Raw genomic sequence first — 22,936 nt, forward strand, 5'->3', positions numbered from 1 at the left:
TCAAGTAATATTTTTTCCATGTGAAAAATCTTAGAATTTTTCTGCAGTTTGCTTTGTATCTAAGTCGACATTAAATGGATAAGAAATATATTGAACAATGTCTTCAATTGTTTTAAAATCACTGAATCTGGTTTCAAAATCATCCACAACTTTCTCAATTTCAGAAACACATTTCTCATTAGTAAATTCAAAATCAGGATATTTTTACAAATGATCTTGCATATTTGCAAAATGATTGAATTTTTTTTCTTTGAGATCCTTAGCCATTGCAAAAAATTAATATTTATATGCAGAAATACTACTAATCATGTCATCCACATTTTTTATTTTTCCTTGTAATTCCAAATTTAGATCACTTAATTTACTGGTAAAATCTGCCAAAAAAGCCAGCTCACACAACTACTCCTTGTCTTTTAGCTGCTGATAATCATCTCGCCTCTGGTCAACAAATTTTTTAATTTCATTCAGCAAATTTCAAAATCTCTGTAGAAACTTACTCTGACTCAACCACCTCATATCCTTGTGTAAAATCAGATCTGGTTCATTTTCATTGAGTTGCATTTTGAAAAGTCTCCTTTGAAGAGCTTTCAAAATTGTGAATTCAATATCAATAACACTTTTAATATTTAATCTTTTTCTGGATAATGCTTGTTGGTGGATGATACAGTGGTAACTCAAAAAATCTGGGAATTCATCATCCTTTTTGCACAATTTAGCATCTTAACGGATTCATCACAATGCGATGAATCTGTGTTAAGATGCCCCCATCATTGCTGTAGTTCCATCTGTTGTTATTGATATGAGCTTAAATAGTGGCAATTAAATTTTTTCAATAAAATTTTTAAGATTGTAAATTAGGTGTCATGAAGAAATTTTGTTGTGTGAATAATCTGGATTAAATTCTTTTAATTTATTTTTAAGGTTGCTATTAACCGGAAAATCCAATTGGTATTTACCATGGAATGCATTGAAGTGACTTTCTAAATTTCCTTTTTTGGAAATCAAACAACAACAACATTTTTCTTTTATCATTACAAAGAAGTATTCTAGTTCCCATTCTTGATGAAAATGATACGTTTTACTCTTTTTCGTGGTATTCATTTTAAATCAAAGAGTATTAAATTAACATTATAAGTACTGTCCAGTTATTAATATTAAGTAAGATAAATAACAATTTGACACATACACTGTGCTCTCCACAATGTCACTAAATTTTCACTCTTGTTGCCATCCAGCCTAGCGGCTGCATGGCAACAAGAGTATTCACATGGTTCAATGGATTTGTAATAATAATATTTGTATTATTCTGCAATAATAACATTTAGATTTTGACTGATCTATTTTTTATGTATATTTTAAAATTCGTTATGATCGACCAAAATTAAAGCAGTGATCGACTTGTTGGCCACCCCTGGTCTAGAGCAGTGGTGTCCAATCTTTTCTGTACAGGGGCCATATTCAAAGTTAGATTTGTTCCGCAGGCCACACTGAGTGATTCGAGAAAAATTAGTGCCTTACATTTTCCCTGTCGGTTACATGTAAAGGGAAGTTTATTTCCATGTTACTGTTTTTGATGTGAAACGTTTTAGGCACCCCAGACAATTTATTTATTTATTTTTATTATTAACATAAAATATACACAACAGGCAAGTGCCCATTTAAAGTGTATAATAGAGGAGTAAAATACATGAAGATACAAAGACTGTATGTACAAATAAATAAATAGAAGAATAACACACAGTTACAATGATAGATTTATTCAGACGGGAAAGTCCAATTAAAGGAAATCAAAGGAATTCATGACATCATTAGTCCAATATTCTGAAGAGAATCTCAAAGCAGACAGTAGCATGAGACCTCACCACACACGCAAAATTAAAATAACTTCCATCTTGTACACATCCGTCAGCCAGCCAATCAACCTGCTCCAAATAGTTCTGTGAAACTCTTTATTGTCCATAGCCACATCCAGATCATATTTGTTCATGGTTGTCATGGTTCTTTTGAAAGAGGAGTTCTTGGATATCTCTGTCCTTGAGTTAATGATGTAGAAATTAGTCCTTTGTCTAGTAGCCACACCTGGAACGTGAAGTAAAATATGGCATAGATCAGGCTGGGAGGTTGAACCAGTGAAGATGTGATAAAACTGCTTTAGATCCAGAAAAGTTCAGAGTTTCCAAAGATTGAAGTCACAGCAGAGATTCAGGTAGAAAATCCAGTGGTAAAACGAATGTGGGATTACGTCTGTAAAAATAGGGGATGAATTTCATTTGCAGGGATTCAGGTTGCTGTATTAAATATGTGTAGTGTGGGTTTCATATAGGAGCAGCAAACTCCAATACAGGGAGTACAGTTGCTTTGAATAAAGAGCACAGAGAACTGAGGATCTCTACATATGTAGGTCTGCCTTTTGATGAAGCCAGTTTGTTTTTTCGCTCGATATAATATATTCCTGATATGTTTTTCAAACCCACATCTAGCTGTAAAGGTAACTCCCAGATCTTTTAACTTTGGCAACTCTGTAATTGGAATATCCTTGATGTAGTACTGGTTTACTAAAATCATAGTTTTCCAAGAGCCAGCAAATGAAATTGAACTACATTTCCTAGGATTAACCTCCAAACCATTTAAAGCAACTGAATTAGCAAAAGAGTTGAGAGCAGTTGAAGGTTATCTGCATCAGCTTGACTGTTGATCCGTGAGTAAAGTTTCACATCATCAGGAAACATTAAGATCTTAATACCACCTTCCTCTACAAATTGTGGTAGGTCATTGACAAAGATGATGAATAAAAGAGACCCTAGAGATGATCCTTGTGGCACTCCTTTAGATGGAACAAATTCCCTTGAAATTTCCTGTCTGATGATAACCCTGTGTTTTCTGTTTGAAATATAACTTAACAACCAGAAAGTAGAGGGTCAGGTATTCCTTACTGGCTTAATTTTTTAGCAAATTTTCACATGGGAGTAATTTGCATCCATGGATTGAAAAAATCGTCACAAAAATGCGACACAAAATGATCCCCCCTGCCATTGTACCACTCTGTACCAGGCACAATCGATGTGATGCCATACATAGGAGCGATGCATGATGCAGTCAGTACCCCTACAGTGCGGCTGTGGTGTAACTCGCACGTGTGTCGCATTTATGTTTTAAATCACTATATCTCAGCTTCTAGCAGTCCAATTCTAAAAATTTAAAAACCAAAACTTTTCTTTCATCATTCTCTACTGTATTTCATAAAAAAATTTCAATGGAAAAAATTTATAATTCAACATGCTGAAGCATAGCGAGCGTCGTAAGGCACATAGATAGGCACATTGTTCGTATACGTGCAATGGGACCACCGAAACCACCTAATTTGAGTACAAATAAAAACTTTGTAATAAACTTGTAAAACAGTTGTAAAATATTAAACCACTGTAACATTGAAATAATAAACATTTCAAAAGATTCTAAAAAATTTTCACTTCTGATATGCATGCTCAGGGCACACAATTTTTTTATTTTCAGGCTGTATTTTTATGCAAATTTCTACACTTTTATGTGCAACAAATCTGTCAGTGATTTAATTTTTAAAAATTTTTAAAATATTATAATAAAAATGACTTGCTTTTGTTTTATAAAAAAATACCTTACTTGTGCTTTTAAATGCTCACTTTAGAAAATTTAAAAACTGAAAGGTTCACTGATTTTCAATATTAAGGTGAATAAATGAATATACTGATACACCCTAAAGTTCAGAATATTCAAATTTTTTTTAAGCAAGTACAATGCACAATAACATTTACTGAACAAAATTTAACATTTAATGTTTTAACATAAATTTAAACATTTAGATACAGTAGAGAGTCAGTTATGTGGAGTAATTGATGTAAGACCTCTTCCGAATAGCCAAATTTTCCGGATAATTGAACCGGAAAATTTTTCCAGTAAGATTAAATAAATTTAATCTTACCTTACGATTAAATTAAATAATTAAGATTAATTAAATAAAAAAAATTATAAACTAATCTCGGGAAAACAGAAACATCCATCCAGGCATTTTTATGGTTTTTATACAAAACAGGAAAATTAGAAAGATTTTTAAATGCTCTCAGTTTTTTCGACTTGCCAATAATGAGCACAGACAATCTGTGCATCCCAGTGACATTTTCACACATAGCACATTGTAACTCGCTCTAATTTCATTTTAAAACCTGGTGCAGGCATTTTTTTTTAGTGGCAAAGGTTTTTCTAGGTAATGCTTTCCATAATAAACCCATCTCATCAATATTATAAACATTTTCTTTCTTGTAATTTGCTGTAACTGAAGCAAACTTACTTTTAAAATACACCGCTGCTGATTTATCTGCAGAAAATTTCTTGCCTTGAATATTTAGTTCACGTATACCATGTCTCAGTTAAAGTTTTTCAGTCAACACGTGCTTGCCTTAAAATCTTCATTACCTATTAATTTTCGATTAAAATCCAATGCTTTTACACACAACATTGGGACAGACACTGGTTCACCTAAACTTTGCTCTGAAAAAAAAAAATAATAAATAATAATAAATAAATAAAATAAAGAAATAAATAAATAAAGTGAGTGAACTCTCTAAAGTGGCATTTTCAGGTTTCGACATCGTCTTTTTCCTGCTAGATCCTCCTTCACTATCCATAATATACACAAATACTGTTATAGCATTGGAATTTTTCTTGATGTCATAAATTGTTGAAGTCCCCATATTAAACTCTTTGGAGAGATTTCCTAAATTTTCACCTTTTCTAATTCTGTTAATAATTTCCATTTTTTATTGCAATGTTAAAACTATGCATTTTCTTTTCATTCACATTTTACTATAAAAAATTGAGAAAAATAATAAATCGCACAATTTCGGGTCGATATTATTCTTACCGAATCTGGAGCTAAACTAATCTGAAATTCCCTCATGGTTTCTGAGAAAACCCAGTAGTCCTGTGATATTTTTCTAAAGCACATTTCTAATGGTCACATAGAATTCTTGAGGTCACAACCATAAAGTAACCACCACTTTGCTTATTGGAGGCTTGAAGTGGTGAAACTCATGTTTAGTCTCTAGAGCAAAGTTTCCGGCATCCCCCTCCCCCCATACTTCTCCTTCAACCCATGCACGGTACTAAGTACTATAGGTTTTGATACCTTTCATGTTTGGGGGTTTCATAAAAAAAAAATAAAAAGTTTTGCAGTTTCAAGCTCTTAAAACTTTTCAGAGAGCCTGTGCTCACCTCCCACCCTTGGAGGTCAAAGCCGCAAAAGACAGTTACCGATTCTTAAGGAACAGTTACACTACCATGATTAGACGCTGCAAAAAAGCCTCCTGGCAGAATTTGGTCTCAATCACAGGAAATGATAACCCCTGGGGAGTTGTCTATCGTATCATTGTGAACAAACTCCCTAGAGGTGAAGTCCTCAGTACAACTGTAAAGCCTGATGGTTCTTCCACCTTCATGTGGTAGGACTCTGTCCACAACATGCTAAATGCCCTCTTTCCAACAGATGATGCACAGCTAACTGAAGAGCAACTACAGATTGTTACTGCTAACGATTCTTACACAACAGAAAATACTGAAGAACCTTTTACAAATGACGATCTAAAAGCTGCACTGGACAAAACTAAAGAAAATAAAACTCCTGGCAATGACCTCCTCGAGGTGGATGTTATCAAGGAATTTGCAACCTACTTCCCTAACAGCATGCTTGCCACTTTCAACAGATGCCTAATGGAAGGCCACTTTCCTGCTATCTGGAAGGAGGCATGCCTTAAACTCATCTTGAAGAACCCAGACAAACCACCTGAAGAGCCAAAATCTTACAGGCCAATTGCTCTCTTGCCAGTCCTCGGCAAACTTCTGGAAAGGCTTCTACTCAGCAGGTTGTCAAAATGCTACTCTAAAGAAAACCTCATTTCTCCACTTCAGTACGGTTTCAAAGCTGGCTGCAGCACTGAAGATGCTCTTCTTAAACTAATATCTACTGCTTCAAGCACTCAAGGCAAGTATGCGCTAGCCATCACAGTTGACTTTGCTGGAGCGTTTGATCGGCTGTGGTGGGCAAGTATTCTCAGAAGACTCCGACAAGCCAAAGCATCACTCAACCTTTATAGCTGTGTCAAGGAGTACCTGAGACACTGCACTGTCCATGTTAGTACCAGGTACAAGTCTGTCACTAGCCAGGTCTCCCGAGGCTGTCCCTCGGGATGGACTTGGGGATGACTCAACCCCTTGTGTTTGCAGACGATTTGGTTTTGGTGGTGCATGGTGACACAAGAGCTGATCTAGAGGAGCGAGCAAATTGCGCACTAACTAAGCTCCAGGATTGGGCAGCCATTCACCGACTAAAGATCTCGGGAGAGAAAACCAAATCTATATTGCTCAAGGGAACGCTTCAACTACGAAGACCACCGGTTATCAAAATTGACAACGTCTCCATAAGATTATACCCAGAAATCAAGTATTTAGGAATCATCTTAGACATGAAGCTAAATTTCCATCCTCACTTGAAATATGTCACAGAAAATAAAAAAATACTCGGCCATTATCATCCGTATAAGCTGTGCAGACTGGGGCCTTAAGCGCTAGGGCCTCCCTCGACCGAAATTGCCGTAAGCTAGACTCCATACAGCGTTCTATGCTCCTTGCCATAACAAGGGCGTGCCATGCAGTAAGCACCCCCAGCTCTACAGGTTCTAGCTGGATGTATACCCCTAAACCTAGAGGTAATAAGAGAAGGATTGTATCAACAATTGAAAAAGAGTATTCCCACCGAAACAACAAGCATCACTCTTAATCTTGATAACAACAACCCCAAACAGGAAAGGAAGAGAATCTCTGAAATTATGTACAGGACCTGGCAAGAGACATGGGACACCACCAACAAAGGATTGATAACCAAAAAGTTCATTCCCTCTGTGAACCTCATCAGTCCAAAGCCTCCTCCCTGGTACTCACCAGGCTTCCATACTACATTTCTATTGACAGGCCACGGACCCTTTAAAGCGAAGCTAACATCCCTAGGCATTGAAGATGATCCACTGTGTCACTGCGGGGCTGAAGAAACGTGGGATCACGTAATGTATAATTGCCATGAATATGATGAGTTCCGGCTAAGGTTTGCCACTAAAATGCAAGAAAATTCCCGGCATTGTGAGCACCTGATTATGATGGACGAGCAGCGCTATGCCGCCTTTACAGAGTTTGCGCAGTCTGTCTTCACTGCTAGACGGGTTTGGCACCCAAACACCACCCATTGAAGATCAAAGTAAGAAACTTCCTGGATATGACAGTCCTCTCAGGAGAAGGGGGGGGGGGAACCCTTCTTCCTTCGTCCCAGGAGTGACAGAACCCACCAGCACAGCTCAGCTGCGATTAGGCCTCCCTAACCACGCTCCCTTGCGTGGTCCTTTGCCTCCACTCCCCGGTGGGAGGGAGAGTTCATCCTCGGTGTCCTCCCCTTCACCACCCCTCTTTTTCACTCTGGTGGGGCATGGGCCTGCTCCACTGACTTGGGGTCATCTTTCCTATCTACCCCATATCTCTATCTTTTCCCCCCAGTCTTCAGTCTCCCTCCCCTTCTCTAACTTACAACTAGTGTCCGAATCAACTCCAAATTGCTTGAGTCCTACACCCAAAAACTTAACAATATCAAATCGCCCAACTAGTACTTCCTTTGTTTTGGCTGACCCCTATCTATAGTGTGTTTTTTTTTTTTTTTTTTTTTTTTTTAAGGTCCTTGCCACTGAAATCTCACGAAATTAGGTGGCAGGACCTGCCAGAGTAAATAACTATAATAGTGGTGTACTTGGTCTGCCTCCACGGGGCTGAATTGGGCAATATTTATAGCTGCCGGGTCCCATTAGGGGCCCGGCGGCTAAATGACCAGATGAATAACGGTACACGACACTACACAAATACAAAATCCATATACTTTTAAACCTCTGGCATTGACAGTGTTCTGTTTCACACCCACAATGTATAGCATGCTGGTGCTGTTTGACACTAAACACACTCTATAACTGTCGCTTACTGTACAGTACTACCGTTAATTAGAAGAAAAAAAAAAAAGACAGATCAGCATTTAAAATTGTTCCAGATAACCAACATTCTACTGTAATTGTTCAAAATTTGGTTGAAAATTTGCAATTCTTTATATGGAATGGAGATGCTGATCTGTTCTGTTTCTTTTTAAATATTTATTTGATTTCATATGTGAAAATATTTGCTCGAAAACATACGTTGATCCAAACAAAATAGCTATTTTCATGGCCATGGGCTGTATAAAAATTATTCACAAACTGTATCCGGCCTGTGGGCCATAGGTTGGACATCACTGGTCTAGAGGGCCTATCAACCTCCATTTATAATTCCCTGACCCTGGAACATCCAGAAATCTTCCTAACATCCTCATCTGATGAAGCTTTTGAAATTAGTCTCTTATTACTTTTTATACAGTAAACCCCCACTATTCGCGGTATCTGTATTCATGGTTTCGCGTATTCGCGGTCGCTGATTTAATATAAAATGAAACCTAAAAAAATGTGAATTTTAAAGCGCTGTGAACATTTTCCGCCATAAAAAAAACGTGGGCGTGGCTAAAATTATCTTTCCCGGTCAAAACAGCGCTTAGTGAGTGGGGGGTGAGGCGTGACAAAATCGCGAGCGTGGATGTTTCTCGCTAATCCTTGTTCAGTATGTGTTGGTCGCTTGTCATGGAAGGTTTCGTCGTTTGCTTTTAATTTATATGCTTATAAATTGAATAAATTTATCAATATATAAATTGATATGCTTACAAAAGTGATCAATCTACCGTTTTGCAGTGTAAGACAGACTTTTTCGAGTGTGTTAACAGAAGAAAGTGACTTATTGTGGACAAGTTCTTTCTAACCTGTACAAAAATATGGTACGAATAACAAGAGAAATGTGAAAAGATCAAAGAAGGCGATGACATTAGCGAATAAAATTGAGTTATTAGACAAAATTTCTAATGGTGAAAGTGTCTCCTCAGTGGCAAAACATTATAAAATCAATGAGTCGACGGTACGATCAATCAAAAAATCGGAAGAAAAAATCTCCCGTAGTGTCCATGAAAACGCGCTAATTTCTTCAAAAATTTGCTCTGTAACTCGTGATGTTAAATTAGAAAAAATGGAAAAACCTTTAAATCTGTGGATATAAGACCGAACTCAAAATAAAATTCCGCTAAGTTCACTCATCATTCGTGAAAAGGCAAAAAACCTTTATCAACGCTTTAGCGAAACTGGTGATAGCACTGGCGGGATAAGTTTTTTAGCTAGCAAAGACGCCGGTTTGAAAGATTTGTTTGAAATTTCTAATAAATATTACATTTAATATTAAATTGTTTCTTATTTTCATTTCGATGCCATATGCTTGCATTTCATTATATACTGTCTATGTACATAGTCATATTATGAAGGTTCATATAATACATACATAGACAAAATTTTAGACTAGTTTTTCTTATATATTTCATACTTTGGAACGGAACCCCTTTATTACTATGGGAGCCATAACTCAGTATTTGCGTTTACGGTATTCGCGGCATTTCTCAGGAACGTAACCCCCGCGAATAGCGGGGGTTTACTGTATTTGAAAATACCTTAACATCAGGCAAAGCCAGACAGACCAACTTCAGCAACTCTGATCTCGTGTGTGACTTGTTTGATACCAGTCAGAGCTAATCTTGACAATTACTATTTTTGGCTTTTCTGGTTCTTTGAGTGGGATTCTCAGGTAATGTTGGCAAAGTTTTGGGTGCTTGCCTTAGCTGGTTCTTGGGCTTGAGCCAATATTGCAGTGAGCCTGTTGTTCTCCAATTCGGTCTCTGCAATGACCGTTTCTAATTTTTCCCAGTGTTAATATGTCCACTATAGTGCTATTAGAAAGGTACAGTCCATCACTAAACAGCATCTTACAGAGCTTCAGTCTTGCCTCTGTCAGTTTGGCCAATGTTCCGGTTCTATGTCCTCATTCAGCTAAATCATCCGGATTGTCACCACCAGCCTCGGAAAGAGATTCATTATCTGATGATAATGAATGTCCGATGTCTCAAATTCCACATCTGCTGTCTCCTTTTGGACAGTACTTGTAACCATTTTTCTTGAGTAGAGAGCTGGAACTAGGGTCTTCTAATTTGTCAATTTCTAAGGTTGGAAACTTTCCAGCTTTCTTTTTTTACCCTTTTTGGACTTCTTGCCCTTCTGTAGTGATTGTTCCTCATTACCGGCCTTTTTTTTTTTCATCTGCATTTGTAGAAGCCTTTTCTTTGGCTTCTTCATTTTCTTTCTTTATGAGGCATTCTCAAAAAAGAATATCTCATCTTTATTCTCTCACTCTGTAGCTTGGAAAGCTAAAGACTTTTTTCTAAATAAGTATCCAGAGCCTGCTTCTTTGTGCAGTGTTAAAGGAGGTATTTACTTCCTGGTCGCCCTAATACTAATGAATTTAGTAACAGTATAAGTAAAAATCTAACAGTACTATTAATAGGCTAAACAGATTTTACTGGCTAAAATAAATCTAATAGTACAATTGTACAATAACACCGAAAGAGTATATGAAATTTTGAACAAAAGGTCTAAATAGGATCTCCCTGCCAGGCAGGGGAAAATCTCCAGCTGCTTGGCTGAGACCATGTGGAGGTGGAGCCTCTTCACTGAATATGACCTGTGAGAAAAAGTAAGAAAATAAAATTAGGACACAAAGCACAAGATAACTCACAAAAAAACCGATACTAGTGAAACTGCAATGGCATCTGGACCATCAAGATTTGAGAGAGAGAGAGCCATCACCAAGTTGTGATTTGAGGTTCCTAGAAGACAGCTAACATTAACTGCATACTTTGAAGAGGCATTTGGCAAGGGAAAGATCAGAATGTTAGTATGTGGTTGGGATTGTATGGTAACCTAGTAGGTAAATGAACTTATTGTATAAAATCAGTAATAATAACAAAAGCCTCAATATTTCTACTAGCTGGATTTGTGCAAATTCAGCTGGCTTCAGAAAATTGAAGCCAGCTGGAATTATGGGCATTAAGGTCACCAAGGAAAATTACTTCACTGTATGGAAAATTAGATTGGAGAAAGTAGAGTTCCAAAGAAAGAAGAAAGAAAGTCAAAGTTAAGTGACTTATACGAAGTCACTTCACTTAACTTTGACTGGAGTCACTTGACTTTGAAGTCACTTAATTTTGATTAGGAGAATGTTAGAGGCAAGAAATGAATTTGAAAGAGTGGGTTAAAGAGATTTTAAGTAGGAGATTCCATATTAGGAAGGCATTCTCAGACAAGGAATGCACAAGTACTACCAGACTATGCACAAGTACTACCAAAGTTAAAGGAATGAGTGAATGATCATGATAAGTAAGAAGAGTTGTGTTTGAGGCAAATAGTAGCTGAGAATTCTGTCAGAAAAATTAGGTTGGGCTTGGTAGATTATAAATGGAAATAGACATCAGTAAGATTAGGACTGAGACCAAGTATATATGTGAAATGAATTGGAAAGTTTTTAGTAGGATTAGATATTTTTTCAAAAGTTTTTGCCCATTAGTTTATCTATTCGTATTGCTTGATTTAGATTAAGTAAAAGTTTGAGTGAGGGTGTGGGAAATGTTGCTTAAATTTATAAAATATTTAGATATTATGAACACAGCCAGAATATCACTGTTTATTTAATGATATGGATCAAAATATTGCTTGCACTCAGCTCAAGAATTTGTTTGTTGCCACAACAGCTGATGTTGATAAAATGATCTGAGGGTAAAAACATTTCAAACGAAGGAAAGATAAAGCTTGGGATACAAACCTAAATAACTTTAAGGGGTGTGTTAGGGTAGTAAACTATAGAAGATTACTTAGTGGCAACCGTGTCAGGAATTTTGTCAATAAAATTATATTAGCTCTGTATTTTAACTCATGGTTAGGACAACTAATGCTGATATAACAGGACTAACAAAAATGCCAGGCCACCTGAAAATTGGGGTTGGCAAGTTCCACTGCAGTATTTATAATTATTTTAGGGAAAATAGGGATGATAGAAGGGGGATGAGTCATGCGTCTTATCAAAAGTAGCTTGAGCATGAAAAGAGCTTTTGTTGAGTCTGAAGTTATGCCTGCCAGCATAGAATCTGTGTGGTGTGAGTTAGTTGGAAGCAAAGGTATAATAAGAGTGGGAGTAATTTACAGACCAGAAGATTGTGAAGAATATGACAAAAGTCTTTACATGTAGATAGAATGGGCAAGCAAGCGTTGAATGTCGTATTATGGATGACTTTATTCTTCCCTAGATTGATTAGAATAAGTGGGAAGGAAACTCACCATGTGGAAAAATTTTTTAAAATAAACTAGATTATTATTATTATTATTATTTGTGCCAGCATGTTAGAGAAAATACTAGGGATGAGAATATTCTTAACCTCATCATTAGTAATGAATCAGATGACATCACGGGGCTTAAAGTACAGGAACCAATTTCAGTAAGTGATCATGCAATCAGAAGAAGACGACGATGTTCTGGTTGCGGAAGAGTACAGTTAATTAACATACTACATTGTGTTTTACAAAGATATTAAATAGGTTTAGTAGCATTCATTAGCTTCTTGTTTTGAATTTAACTAGTGATTTTTGGAAGTTACAACTCCTGGTGTTGGCGCCAATATTGTTCAACTAGCTGCCATATTGTAATCGATAAGAAATAGTGCAACGTATATATATCTTGAACTGATAGTATAAGGTATAACGTAAAACTAGATAACGTAATACGAAGCACTGTATTAGGAATTTGTTAGCTTAGTATAGTATTATCAGTTAATCAAAAATATATATTAATCTTATTAAATTCTATTGTTAATTAAACTGTATTTAAACGGAAATCATGACTCAGACTACAGCTGTGAAGCAAAGATCACAGACTAGCGAGAGTGCTCTGGTTTTGGGGAGAAACGAAGGGGCAATTCTCCAACACATCACAGTCTCAAAAAATGTGCGAAATGTGAAATGTTTGCTGAACTTTCTAAAACGGGACATGATCTAGCTAAGGAGGATGTCTGTGTGTGTGCTAGATGCCTAGAGTGTCAAGAAATTAGGCATCTATGAGAGCTTGAGGTGTAGGGTAAATGCCCTCGAAGAAATTAATATGAGGGGCCCATCAAGCTCTCAGCTGCCCAGCTCAACGGCAGAGCTGACTCCGGTGGAATCAGGAAACAGAAGGCAGAATGCACTGGATCCAAAGGAACTAGTTATTGTTAGTGACTCTATTGTGAGGGAGATGGGGAATATACTATGCAAGAAGGATACAAGGAACAGGACCAGGGTATGTCTTGCAAGGAGGCAAAGGTTGGTGATGTTGTAGAGCAGATATCATCTTTTAAGGGCACAAAAGGTGATATTGTTTTACATGTTGGAACTAATGATATTAAGAGTAAGAGATTTGCAGATTTACTCAACAAGTACAGGCCAATGTTGAAAGAAAAGTCGCGTCTTAGGGTTGAATGTGAAAGTGTCTGCAATTATGCCCAGACATGATAGGAGGGAGTATATGATGAGAGCCTTGTCAATCAATTCAGCCCCGGAGAGATTGTGCAAGGCTCAAGGGGTAGAATTTTTTTTCAGCCTGGTCTTTGCTTGTTGCAGGAGAGACTGCTTCTACAGGGATAGGGTACACTTAAATAGAAAGGGTGCAAGAATATTTGCCAATGCTATCGTGGCAGTGTTTGGTGGTTAGGAAAACTGCTAGCTTGGGAGGATACACAGACTAAAAGGTTAACAGTGGCGGCAGGCAGAGGCAAGAGTGATTCTTGCACTACTTCTATTAGAATGAGCAGCAACATGGAAAGCAAGGCAATGGAGATTTTCAGAAGTCATAATGGAACAAATAAATACATGGGCTGTGTTAGGGTAACTAAGAATAGGAACAGGGGCATGTATACTTGCATGTATAGTTAATAAATTTGATGAGCTTGAAGTGCTAGTCAAGATATCAGAGGCAGATATTGTTAAGATATCAGAGATGTGGTGTCACAGACATAAGCAGTGCAGAATTGGAATTTGGGGAGTACAATGTGTACAGAAAGGATAGACAGGACAAGAAGGGAGGAAGCATTATGCTGTTAGTTAAGAAACACATAAAGTCTAAGGAAGTACATCCAATTGATGGTGGACAATGCAATGTTGAGTCTGTTTGGTGTGACATAAGCACTGGGAAAGAAAAAATGGAGTAAGTGTGTGTTATAGGCCTAATGAATCTGATGAGTATAATGAGCAATTGTGCAGAGAAATACAGTGGACCAGTAAATCAGAATGTCTTATAATTGGGGATTTTTAACTTTCCAGATTCCACTTTCCACTGGAACATGTAGATTGGTCACTAGCAAGACTTTTGTGGATTTATTGGAGGACTGTTTTCTACAGCAACAGTTTCAAAGGCAACCAGAGGGAGTAATACTCTTTATCTGATTATCAGCAGTGATTATTCATGCATTAAGAATTTGTAGGTCATGGAGTCTTGTTAATGATATATAGAAATTTTGCTAGTAGGGACAGAGAGGTGATTATCCCATTATACATGGCAATGGTCAGGTACAGGTCTGTGTACAGGTCTGGAGCCCTCATTTTAGGAAGGATGTAGAGTTGCTAGAAAAAGTACAAAGAAAGGCAACAAGATTGGTGAGGGGAACGAAGGGGTGCTCTTACCAAGAAAGGCCTGGAGAGTAGGCACCTGTGAGGCGATCTGATTGAGGTGTATAAAGCCCTGAAATATCACCATTCTTCTCTTTCTTTGTGATTTCCTTCTTCTCTCTCTCTCTCTCTCTCTCTCAGGGTAACTCAATTTTTTTTTTTTTTTTTTTTTTTTGGCTGGTGTAGCATAAGCCTCAAGCTTCCTTGCACCATATGGCTAATAATAATAATGGGTTGAGCAAGCTGAATGCTGATGGGATTCTTCCTCTTGTTCAGATTAAGAACCTGAGGGGTTACAGATTCAAATTGAGGAAAGACAGTTGTAGAATAGATGTGTGCAAATTTGTCTTTAGCCAGCAGATAGTTGATTGGTGGAACATATGCTTCACTCATGCCTGTTAATTTATATGTATCCCATGCATTTTTCTTCTCTGCCACATATCTTATTAGTTCGTCTGACATCCATCTAGGCCTAAACCTTGAACAATATTTAGCATTAGTAGAGGCATACGATACAAGAAAGCAAGTTTTTGCAGCATCAGCCAAAAAAAAACCCCCCATCTTTTGTTGTGGAAGTTGATAGCCTAAATAAATTTAAGGCTAAGCTGGACTGGCATTTGGAACGAATGGAGGAATGAAATGGGAGGGTTTTTTTTTTTTTTTTTTTTTTTTGGCTGATGCTGCAAAAACTTGCTTTCTTGTATTGTATGCCTCTATTAATGCTAAATATTGTTCAAGGTTTAGGCCTAGATGGATGTCAGATGAACTAATGAGATATGTGGCAGAGAAGAAAAATGCATGGGATACATATAAATTAACAGGTGCGAGTGAAGCATATTGTAGTTATAATCTGGTCTGTAATCGAGTTACAAAGCACATTAGGCAGGAAAAGGCAGATTACGAGAAACTTTTCTCAAAGGATTCAAAGAAAAACAGCAAAGAATTCTTTACTTATGTAAACTCTAGAAGGAAGGGGATAAATCAGATTGGTCCACTTAATATCAGTGGTTTGACTGTTGATGATCCTGCTCGGGTAGCCAACAAACTGAATGAGTATTTTGCATCTACATTCACGTGAGGAATTTTCTAGGAATGTGGAGGCCAGAAGTATATCAAACTCTCTAACAGGAATCTAAATGATTTTGTAATAACCGAGAGCAAGGTGGAGAAGAAATTGTTGAATTCCTTTGATCTATCCAGTTAAATTAAGGGAGGTAGCAAAGGAAGTGAGAAAACCTTTAGCCATAAATATGAGGCATCTTTGGATTTTGGTGACGTGCCCACTGACTGGAGATGTACAAAGGTATCCCCAAATCACAAAGGGGATCAAAGTGTAACACAAGTAATTAGAGACCAGTTAGTTTAACTTCTATTACTGGGGAAAATAATGGAGTCTTTGGTTAAAGAAGCAGTGACTCCATTATTAATCTAGACAAGATTGCAGTTATAGTTCAAAAAACCAATTTGATTGGATACCACAAATTGGTCACAAAGGAACTTAATGAAAATATAATTTTGATATCATATACTTGGATTGCAGGAAAGCATTTGATACTGTTGCACATGAAAGACTGCTGTACAAATTGGAGCAGTAAGGGATAATGGCTGCTATGTATAAAGGAATGGTTGAGTGGGAGAAAACAGAGTGATAATCAATGGACGCTGCTCTTTGTGGACTAATGTTATTAGTAGAGTCACCCAGGGTTCAGTGTTGAGCCAATTCTTGTTTTCTATATTTATCACTGATATTGATGAATTTATATCAGGCTTAATGTCCAAGTTTGCAGGTGATACAAAGGTTGGCATGGTTGTTAATGACAATACACTACTGCAACATGATCTAGAAAAGTTGCGCAGATGAGCTGAGAAGTGACAACTGAAATTTAACATTGACAAATACGAAGTACTGCATATGGGTAGCAATAACCCCAGAACGATGTACCAACTGTGCAGTACTACACTCAGGGTAGTGGAGAATGAAAAATACCATGGGGTATTTATGCAGTCAGTTATGAAGCTTTCTGACCAGCATAGATAGGCTTCCTGAGCAGCTCATATGGGGCCTTGTTAATGATATACAAGAATTTTTCTAGCAGGGATAAGTAGGTGATTATCCCTTTGTATAAGGCAATGATCAGTCCACACCTTGAGTACTGCATGCAAGTTTGGAGGCCTCATTTTAGGTAGGATGTAGAGCTGCTGAAACGAGTACAGAGAAAGACAATGAGTTGGTGAGAGGAACAAAGTGGTGCTCTTATAAAGAAAGGCTTAAGTTCTGTAAATTTTATTATCTGGAGACTAGGCACCTGCACATTGATTCCTGTATAGATTGATCATATTCCTATATAGATTATTTTAATATTTCACCATTTCCTTTTTACGGGATTGTTTTATTTGACCATGTTTTGTATTCAGTATTGCTTTTGAAAATTTTTTTCTTTCCAAGCATTGTGTTCTTTCTGAACACTTTTTCTAACTTAATTAAACTGAATTTTTTCTAACTTAAAAGTTGTTTATAAGCTCAATTATTTTCAAGCTAAAGAAGCTTTACTATTATTTAATTTTTTTTATTTTTTTACATCTTCATTTATTCTGAAATAAACTGTACATTTGGGTTAGAAAAGAGAATGTTATTTAAAACATTATTTATTTTAGGTAATCATAGATAATCAGTATTTATTTTTATTTATGAATAGAGATTACATTAACCAGCTGTTTTCATCATCTCGTGGTGGCTTAAATTCTTCATCTGTGAGTAGCAGCACACTTCTGAACACAGAAAGTAGTTCGACTCTCCGCCGAACCTCAAGCATTCGCAGAGCACAGACGGTTTCAGCTGCTGGTGTTAAGCGTCGTTCTCTTCCACTTCAAGTCAAATATACAATGGTATGTAATGAATACTACACAATTTTTTTTGTTGAAAAATAACTATTGCCTTCCTGTAAATGTAAATTTATTTTTATTTATCTGTATATATAATTAATTTCCAGGTTGTATTCTCTTATTCTTATGCAGATTATTTTAACCGTTTCATTTTTACATAATTTATTCGCAGTGCAACCTGCCTGCACATTTTTGAACTAATTTGTGCTGTTTCAAAGGAGATGCATTTGTAAAGGTCATTTTATTGAGGCATATTTTTCTTTGGAATCTTAAATGGTGCCAAGAGGAATTGAACATAAACTTCACAATGTACAGTCCTCAACGAAAACTATAATTTTTTAAATTCATAAGTGTCTTAGGCCTCTGTCGCAATTGTAATGGATATGCAAGTGGAAAGATGTGTGCATAAAGTTTTCTGCAAAGAACAAGAATAACAAAGTGGAAATCCTTCAAATATATTTGAAGGGTTTCCTCTGTAGTTTGTGATGCTTGTTTAACTAAGGCTGTGGCTGAAAATGTTTCCAAAACAACCAGGAATCTGTTGAAGATGACTGACATTCAGGTCAATCTTCAAATTCCAGCAGTGATGAAATGGTTGCCAAAGTTCATAAGAAAATTAATTCTGATTGACTATTAACCACCCAAATTCTGTTGTGGTTAATTGTCAGTTAGATTAACTGATTATCGCCTTTGGATCTTAGCAGATGATTATTTTGACCAAAACCATGGCTTTCAAGTATCAGTGAAATTCGTTCCAAGGTTGTTGAATGAAGAACATAAGGTTCACCATTGAGAATTACAATCTGAAAAGAAGGGTGGTGGTGGTGGTGGTGAAGTCTCATTTTATCATTTGCATTGTTATGCAAATGATCAAATCAGAGTTCATCTCTGAAAAGTAAAGAAGGACCTATTATAAAGATTCTAATTCAATTGAGAGGGAAAGTTAAGAGTGGTCAGGAGTTTGAGTGCAGTAGCACATGCTCTTTGAGTTGACTGTGATTCAAGCCAGTGATTGCTAAGTACAAATAATGGTATTCATGATTTATTTTAAACTCTTCTGACCTGGTCATAACCATATCCATACACCATAGCATACACCTAATATCCCAAAATGAAATTCCACTCATCCCACTGGATCACAAAATTCACCCCATCCAAAAAAGCATGGCAGGTTTAGTTAAATGTGGAAACAGTGTTGTTTGTTTCTTTCAGAATTCAGGTTATTCTGATTTTGTGGGTCTTGATCTCTAAGCTTGTCCAAAGTATATTTAGTTGATATAAAGTTTGAGACAACAATACATTGCTTGTCTTTTATTCATCATCTTTTGAAGAATTCAATTTCTTGGTGAATTTGTCCTATATAGATTATATAGGACAAATGTATTATAATCATCTAATATAATTGCAATACAAATATTTATTTCATGGATTTGAGGTTTAATTTATTTAATTTTGTTATTTGTGTTTCTTTTTTTAATGAAGTTAATATTATTTATTTTCCTTTCTTTACTTAAGTAATTAAGTCACTTGTTTGTTTGTTTATTTATTTATTTATTTATTTTTGATATGCAGATTTCTTTGGTTTCTTTAGTTATGTGTTTGATTTTCTTTCATTCTTTTCAATCATTTCCATTCTTTCTCCCTCAGAATTTATTATAGTATATGATTTACAGTTCACTTCGAGTTGAAATGGCTTGCATCCAAAGTTTATAAAGATGTATAAGAATGTCTGTTCATTTGATCTTTCTGTTTTACCTATCTCTTCAAGGTCTGAAAGGCTGCATGAGGAGTGGCAGTATGTTTCCATTGTTTAGATCAATATTCATTAATTATAACCTTACTAGGTGACCCTGATTTTCACGTCTTGATCTCTAGGTTTGTCCAAAGTATATTTTTGATGAAGTATTGTTGATTATGACTCTGTTTAGCATGGTCAGAGAGTAAAGAGGGACTGTCATAAAGATTCTGATTTAATTGAGGGGGGACAAAGTTAAGCTGAGTGGTCAGGAGCACAACTGCAATAGCACATGCCCTTTGAGTGGACCATGGTTCAAGCCAGTGATTGATAAATACAATTAATGATTGTATTCATGAGTTATTTTAAATAACTCATGAACCTCTGACCTGGTGGTTGTGCCAGAGTATAAACAAGAAAACATCAGTGAAAATGGTGGGTGCACACAGTGTACTGTCCATTCAAGAATGTTTTGCCAAAAATGAACATTTCAGTAGTACCTACCCTTCATCCTCCATATTCACCTAACTCTGCCTTGTGGTTTTTTTTTTTTTCATCCCCAAACTAAAAATAAAGTTGAAAGAACGATTCAGTGACATTTCAGCCATCAAATAGGATGCAACAACAGAACTAACTGACTCACAGTTAAAGACTTTTAGCAATCCATCATAAAGTGGTGGGAGAATTCAGACACTTGCTTATCATTTGGGGGCACTTTAAGGGGGGGGACTAGTTTTAAAAATATATGAACCTGTTTTTAATATTGGGAGAGGGGAGAATTAGAACTATGCTAGAAGCCACCTTGACTAGCTGGACCTGGCACATCATGGCCTTAGTCACCCTTGTGCCATCAAAATCAAATCAAAACCTTGACTAGCTTTTGCTTAACGAATTTTCCCTATTAGCTGACATTCCTCCTTCCCTTTTTAAAACATACTGATACCCACATCACACTACAATGTGCCAGAGGCACTGGTCTAGTGTGCTTGTAGCTAGTGGACTGTTATAGAATACTATGTCCTCCTGTTGAGTTGTATGCTTCCTGAGAAGTCATTAGTATTTGTTTCAAACTGTGTTGTTTGCAGCAGGAAAATTATTTGTTATTGTAAAATTACAATATGAAATTTAATTGAACATTATGTAAATTATGAATGGGTGAGAAAAGAAAGTTGTTATTTCTATGAAAACTAAGTTGTATGCTCTGAAAGACTCGATAAAGGTGAGTCTCTAAAAAAAAAAAAAACCGTATTGAATTAATGCAGGCCAGGTAACTGCAAAAGATTGGAAAAAGAAACAAAATCTAGAAAAGTTTTTCATTCAGTGTCTTTTACAAGGGTTTATGTTCTTGCTCCACTATAAACACATCATAATTAGAGTTGGTAAGCAATGCATTATGGCTGTGGTTCTTGAAAGAAAGACAACAAAGAACTCCAATCAGCAGACCACAAAAGCAGCATCAGAGAAAAGGCTTTGTTTTTACATAAAACGATTGATGGTGCAGAAAGTTTTACAACAGGTGACAGGTGGCTTGGATGTTAAAAAATGTCATGGTATTCATGGCATTATTTATGACATTATTGAGTGTTAGTAGAGAGAGATTATTCACTGATTAGCCTACTGCTGAAAAATTTACATAAGATTTAAGGGCATTTATCAACAGAGAAAAATTGAAGAGAAAAAAATCTACAACGTGGACTAAGGTCTTAATTGCAAAATTTTATAAAAATTTTGCATTCTGGTGCTGGCGAGACTGCCAGCACCAGGGCATTTGCAAACAGATAAGTATAACAAAAGCATGCATTGCTTAGAAAAAAGTGCAAAAATTAAATGTTACATTTCATGGTGGTGATGATACATGTGCTGAATGTTTATTTTTATCTTTTGTCATAGAACATAATCTTCTTTTCAGTTGTGATGATCATGCAAGCATGTTGTTCAAAAATGTGTTTCCTGATAGTGAAATACCAAAAAAGTGCAGTTGTGGAAGTAAAATATACAACAGGCATTGTTAAGTGAAACTGCATGCATAAGAAAAGGAGAGGTAGTGATGGCACTAAAAACTTTCATTTGCTAAAGATGACAGTAATCAAATGATTCCAAGCTATATGCCCCTGTAAGATCTTTTGTAATTAAAAAAAAAAAAACAAAACAAGCCAAATCAAAAGCTGCTGTTCTCAGTGCCAGCATTGGAAGGTGACTCTGCAGAGTACTACAGTGGACATCTTCTGAACAACCTGAAAGCACATGGGATTCCTTCAAGAAACTGTCTGGCACTTACTGTTGATATGTGCCTGTTATGGTAAGCTAAAAATTGGAGTAGAAAAGGATTTTAATCACTTGTTGGTAAGAGGCTGTTCTTTTCATCTTATTAATTTGTGTGCTGAAAAGGGATCTGCATGCCATTCCTGTGAAATTGGATGAATACTTGGCTGAAATTTACTACTATCTAAAAATAAGTATTAAGAAGGAAAGAAAACTTCAAAAGTCATGCCACTGAAGTTAAAAAAAAAAAAAAAAAAAAAAAAAAATGAAGCATGTGTGGACATGTTGGCTGTCTGTGGTTAAATATATAACTAGGCAGGAAGAACAGTGGTAACTTTTGATAAGTCTGTTTAAAGTAGAGATTAGAAGTGAGAAAAGCAATATGAGCACTTTTTAGAGTTAACAAATTGAAAAGTACAAGACTCATGTTCAAATCCAGTTCATGATCAAAAAGAAGTTTTGAAAGAAGACAAACTAATGAACTCTCCAAGAAAAAGAACTGAATTGCAACTGTTTGGCATACAAGCATTCCTGAACAGGCAATCCTCACCTATGCAGAAAGTCTATTCTTGTTCCTCTCTTCTGGCCTGAATAAAGCATTTTGCTTGTTTCTCTTAAATATTATGCCAGTATTTGAAAACTTGAGCATAGCTGTTCAATCCAACATGCCTCACATTCATGTACTGAGATCATTACTCCTAAATGTGTTGAAGAATGTTATGTGCAAATTTATTTTATCAACTTCTTTTTTTTTTTAATTTTCCCTTCCATTTTGGAAATTTATTTACCACAGCAGACTAAACCAGAAGGATGATTCTGACTTAGCCATAGGCATTTTTATTGCCAAGATCATGGGTAGTCTAAAAAGGAGAAGATTCTGTCCTTTTGCTCAATGAATATGTGCATTGCTACACAAGTTGACACAAATTGCACTGATGATAAAGAAAGAGATGAAGCAATAAGTGTTTTGCAGCATTAGTTCTGTTTGTTTCAGTGTGACAACCTATCAAACACTATTATGAAAGAAGGAAGAATTGACATACAGTGGTCTTTGGTTGGAGACCTGACAAGTGCACAAGGAATCTTGAAATATAACAAATTAACTTAAGTAGTTCTTAGCATTGTAAAAATTCCTGAAAACAGTGCTAGGTATGAGAGAAATTTAGTCAGGTTAGAAAAACAATAACTGACTTCAGATCTTCTCTTTCTGGTGAAGCTTTGGAAACACTTATGACTGCCAAGTCTCAACAGGAGGACCATTGTCATGAACAAAACTTACTGCATTAGAATATGTTTAGTGTATTATTTTTAATTATATTGAATTTGAACCAAGAACCAGAGAAGAAAAGAA

At 36.2% G+C, this 22,936-nt stretch overlaps 1 protein-coding gene across 1 annotated transcript in view; it reads left to right on the forward strand.

Moving 5' to 3' along the window:
* The window catches only part of Mhcl (Myosin heavy chain-like), a 938,273-nt gene that overhangs the window by 277,051 nt on the left and 638,286 nt on the right, over window positions 1-22,936 (forward strand). The window contains exon 15 of the mRNA XM_090376088.1: window positions 17,402-17,591. Coding sequence (XP_090232214.1) covers window positions 17,402-17,591 — 190 coding nt within the window. The remainder of the gene's footprint in view (window positions 1-17,401; window positions 17,592-22,936) is intronic.

This window comes from Mastigoproctus giganteus, chromosome 1, assembly GCF_048544385.1.
Source record: "Mastigoproctus giganteus isolate SK-2022 chromosome 1, ASM4854438v1, whole genome shotgun sequence".
Lineage (NCBI taxonomy): Eukaryota > Metazoa > Arthropoda > Arachnida > Uropygi > Thelyphonidae > Mastigoproctus > Mastigoproctus giganteus.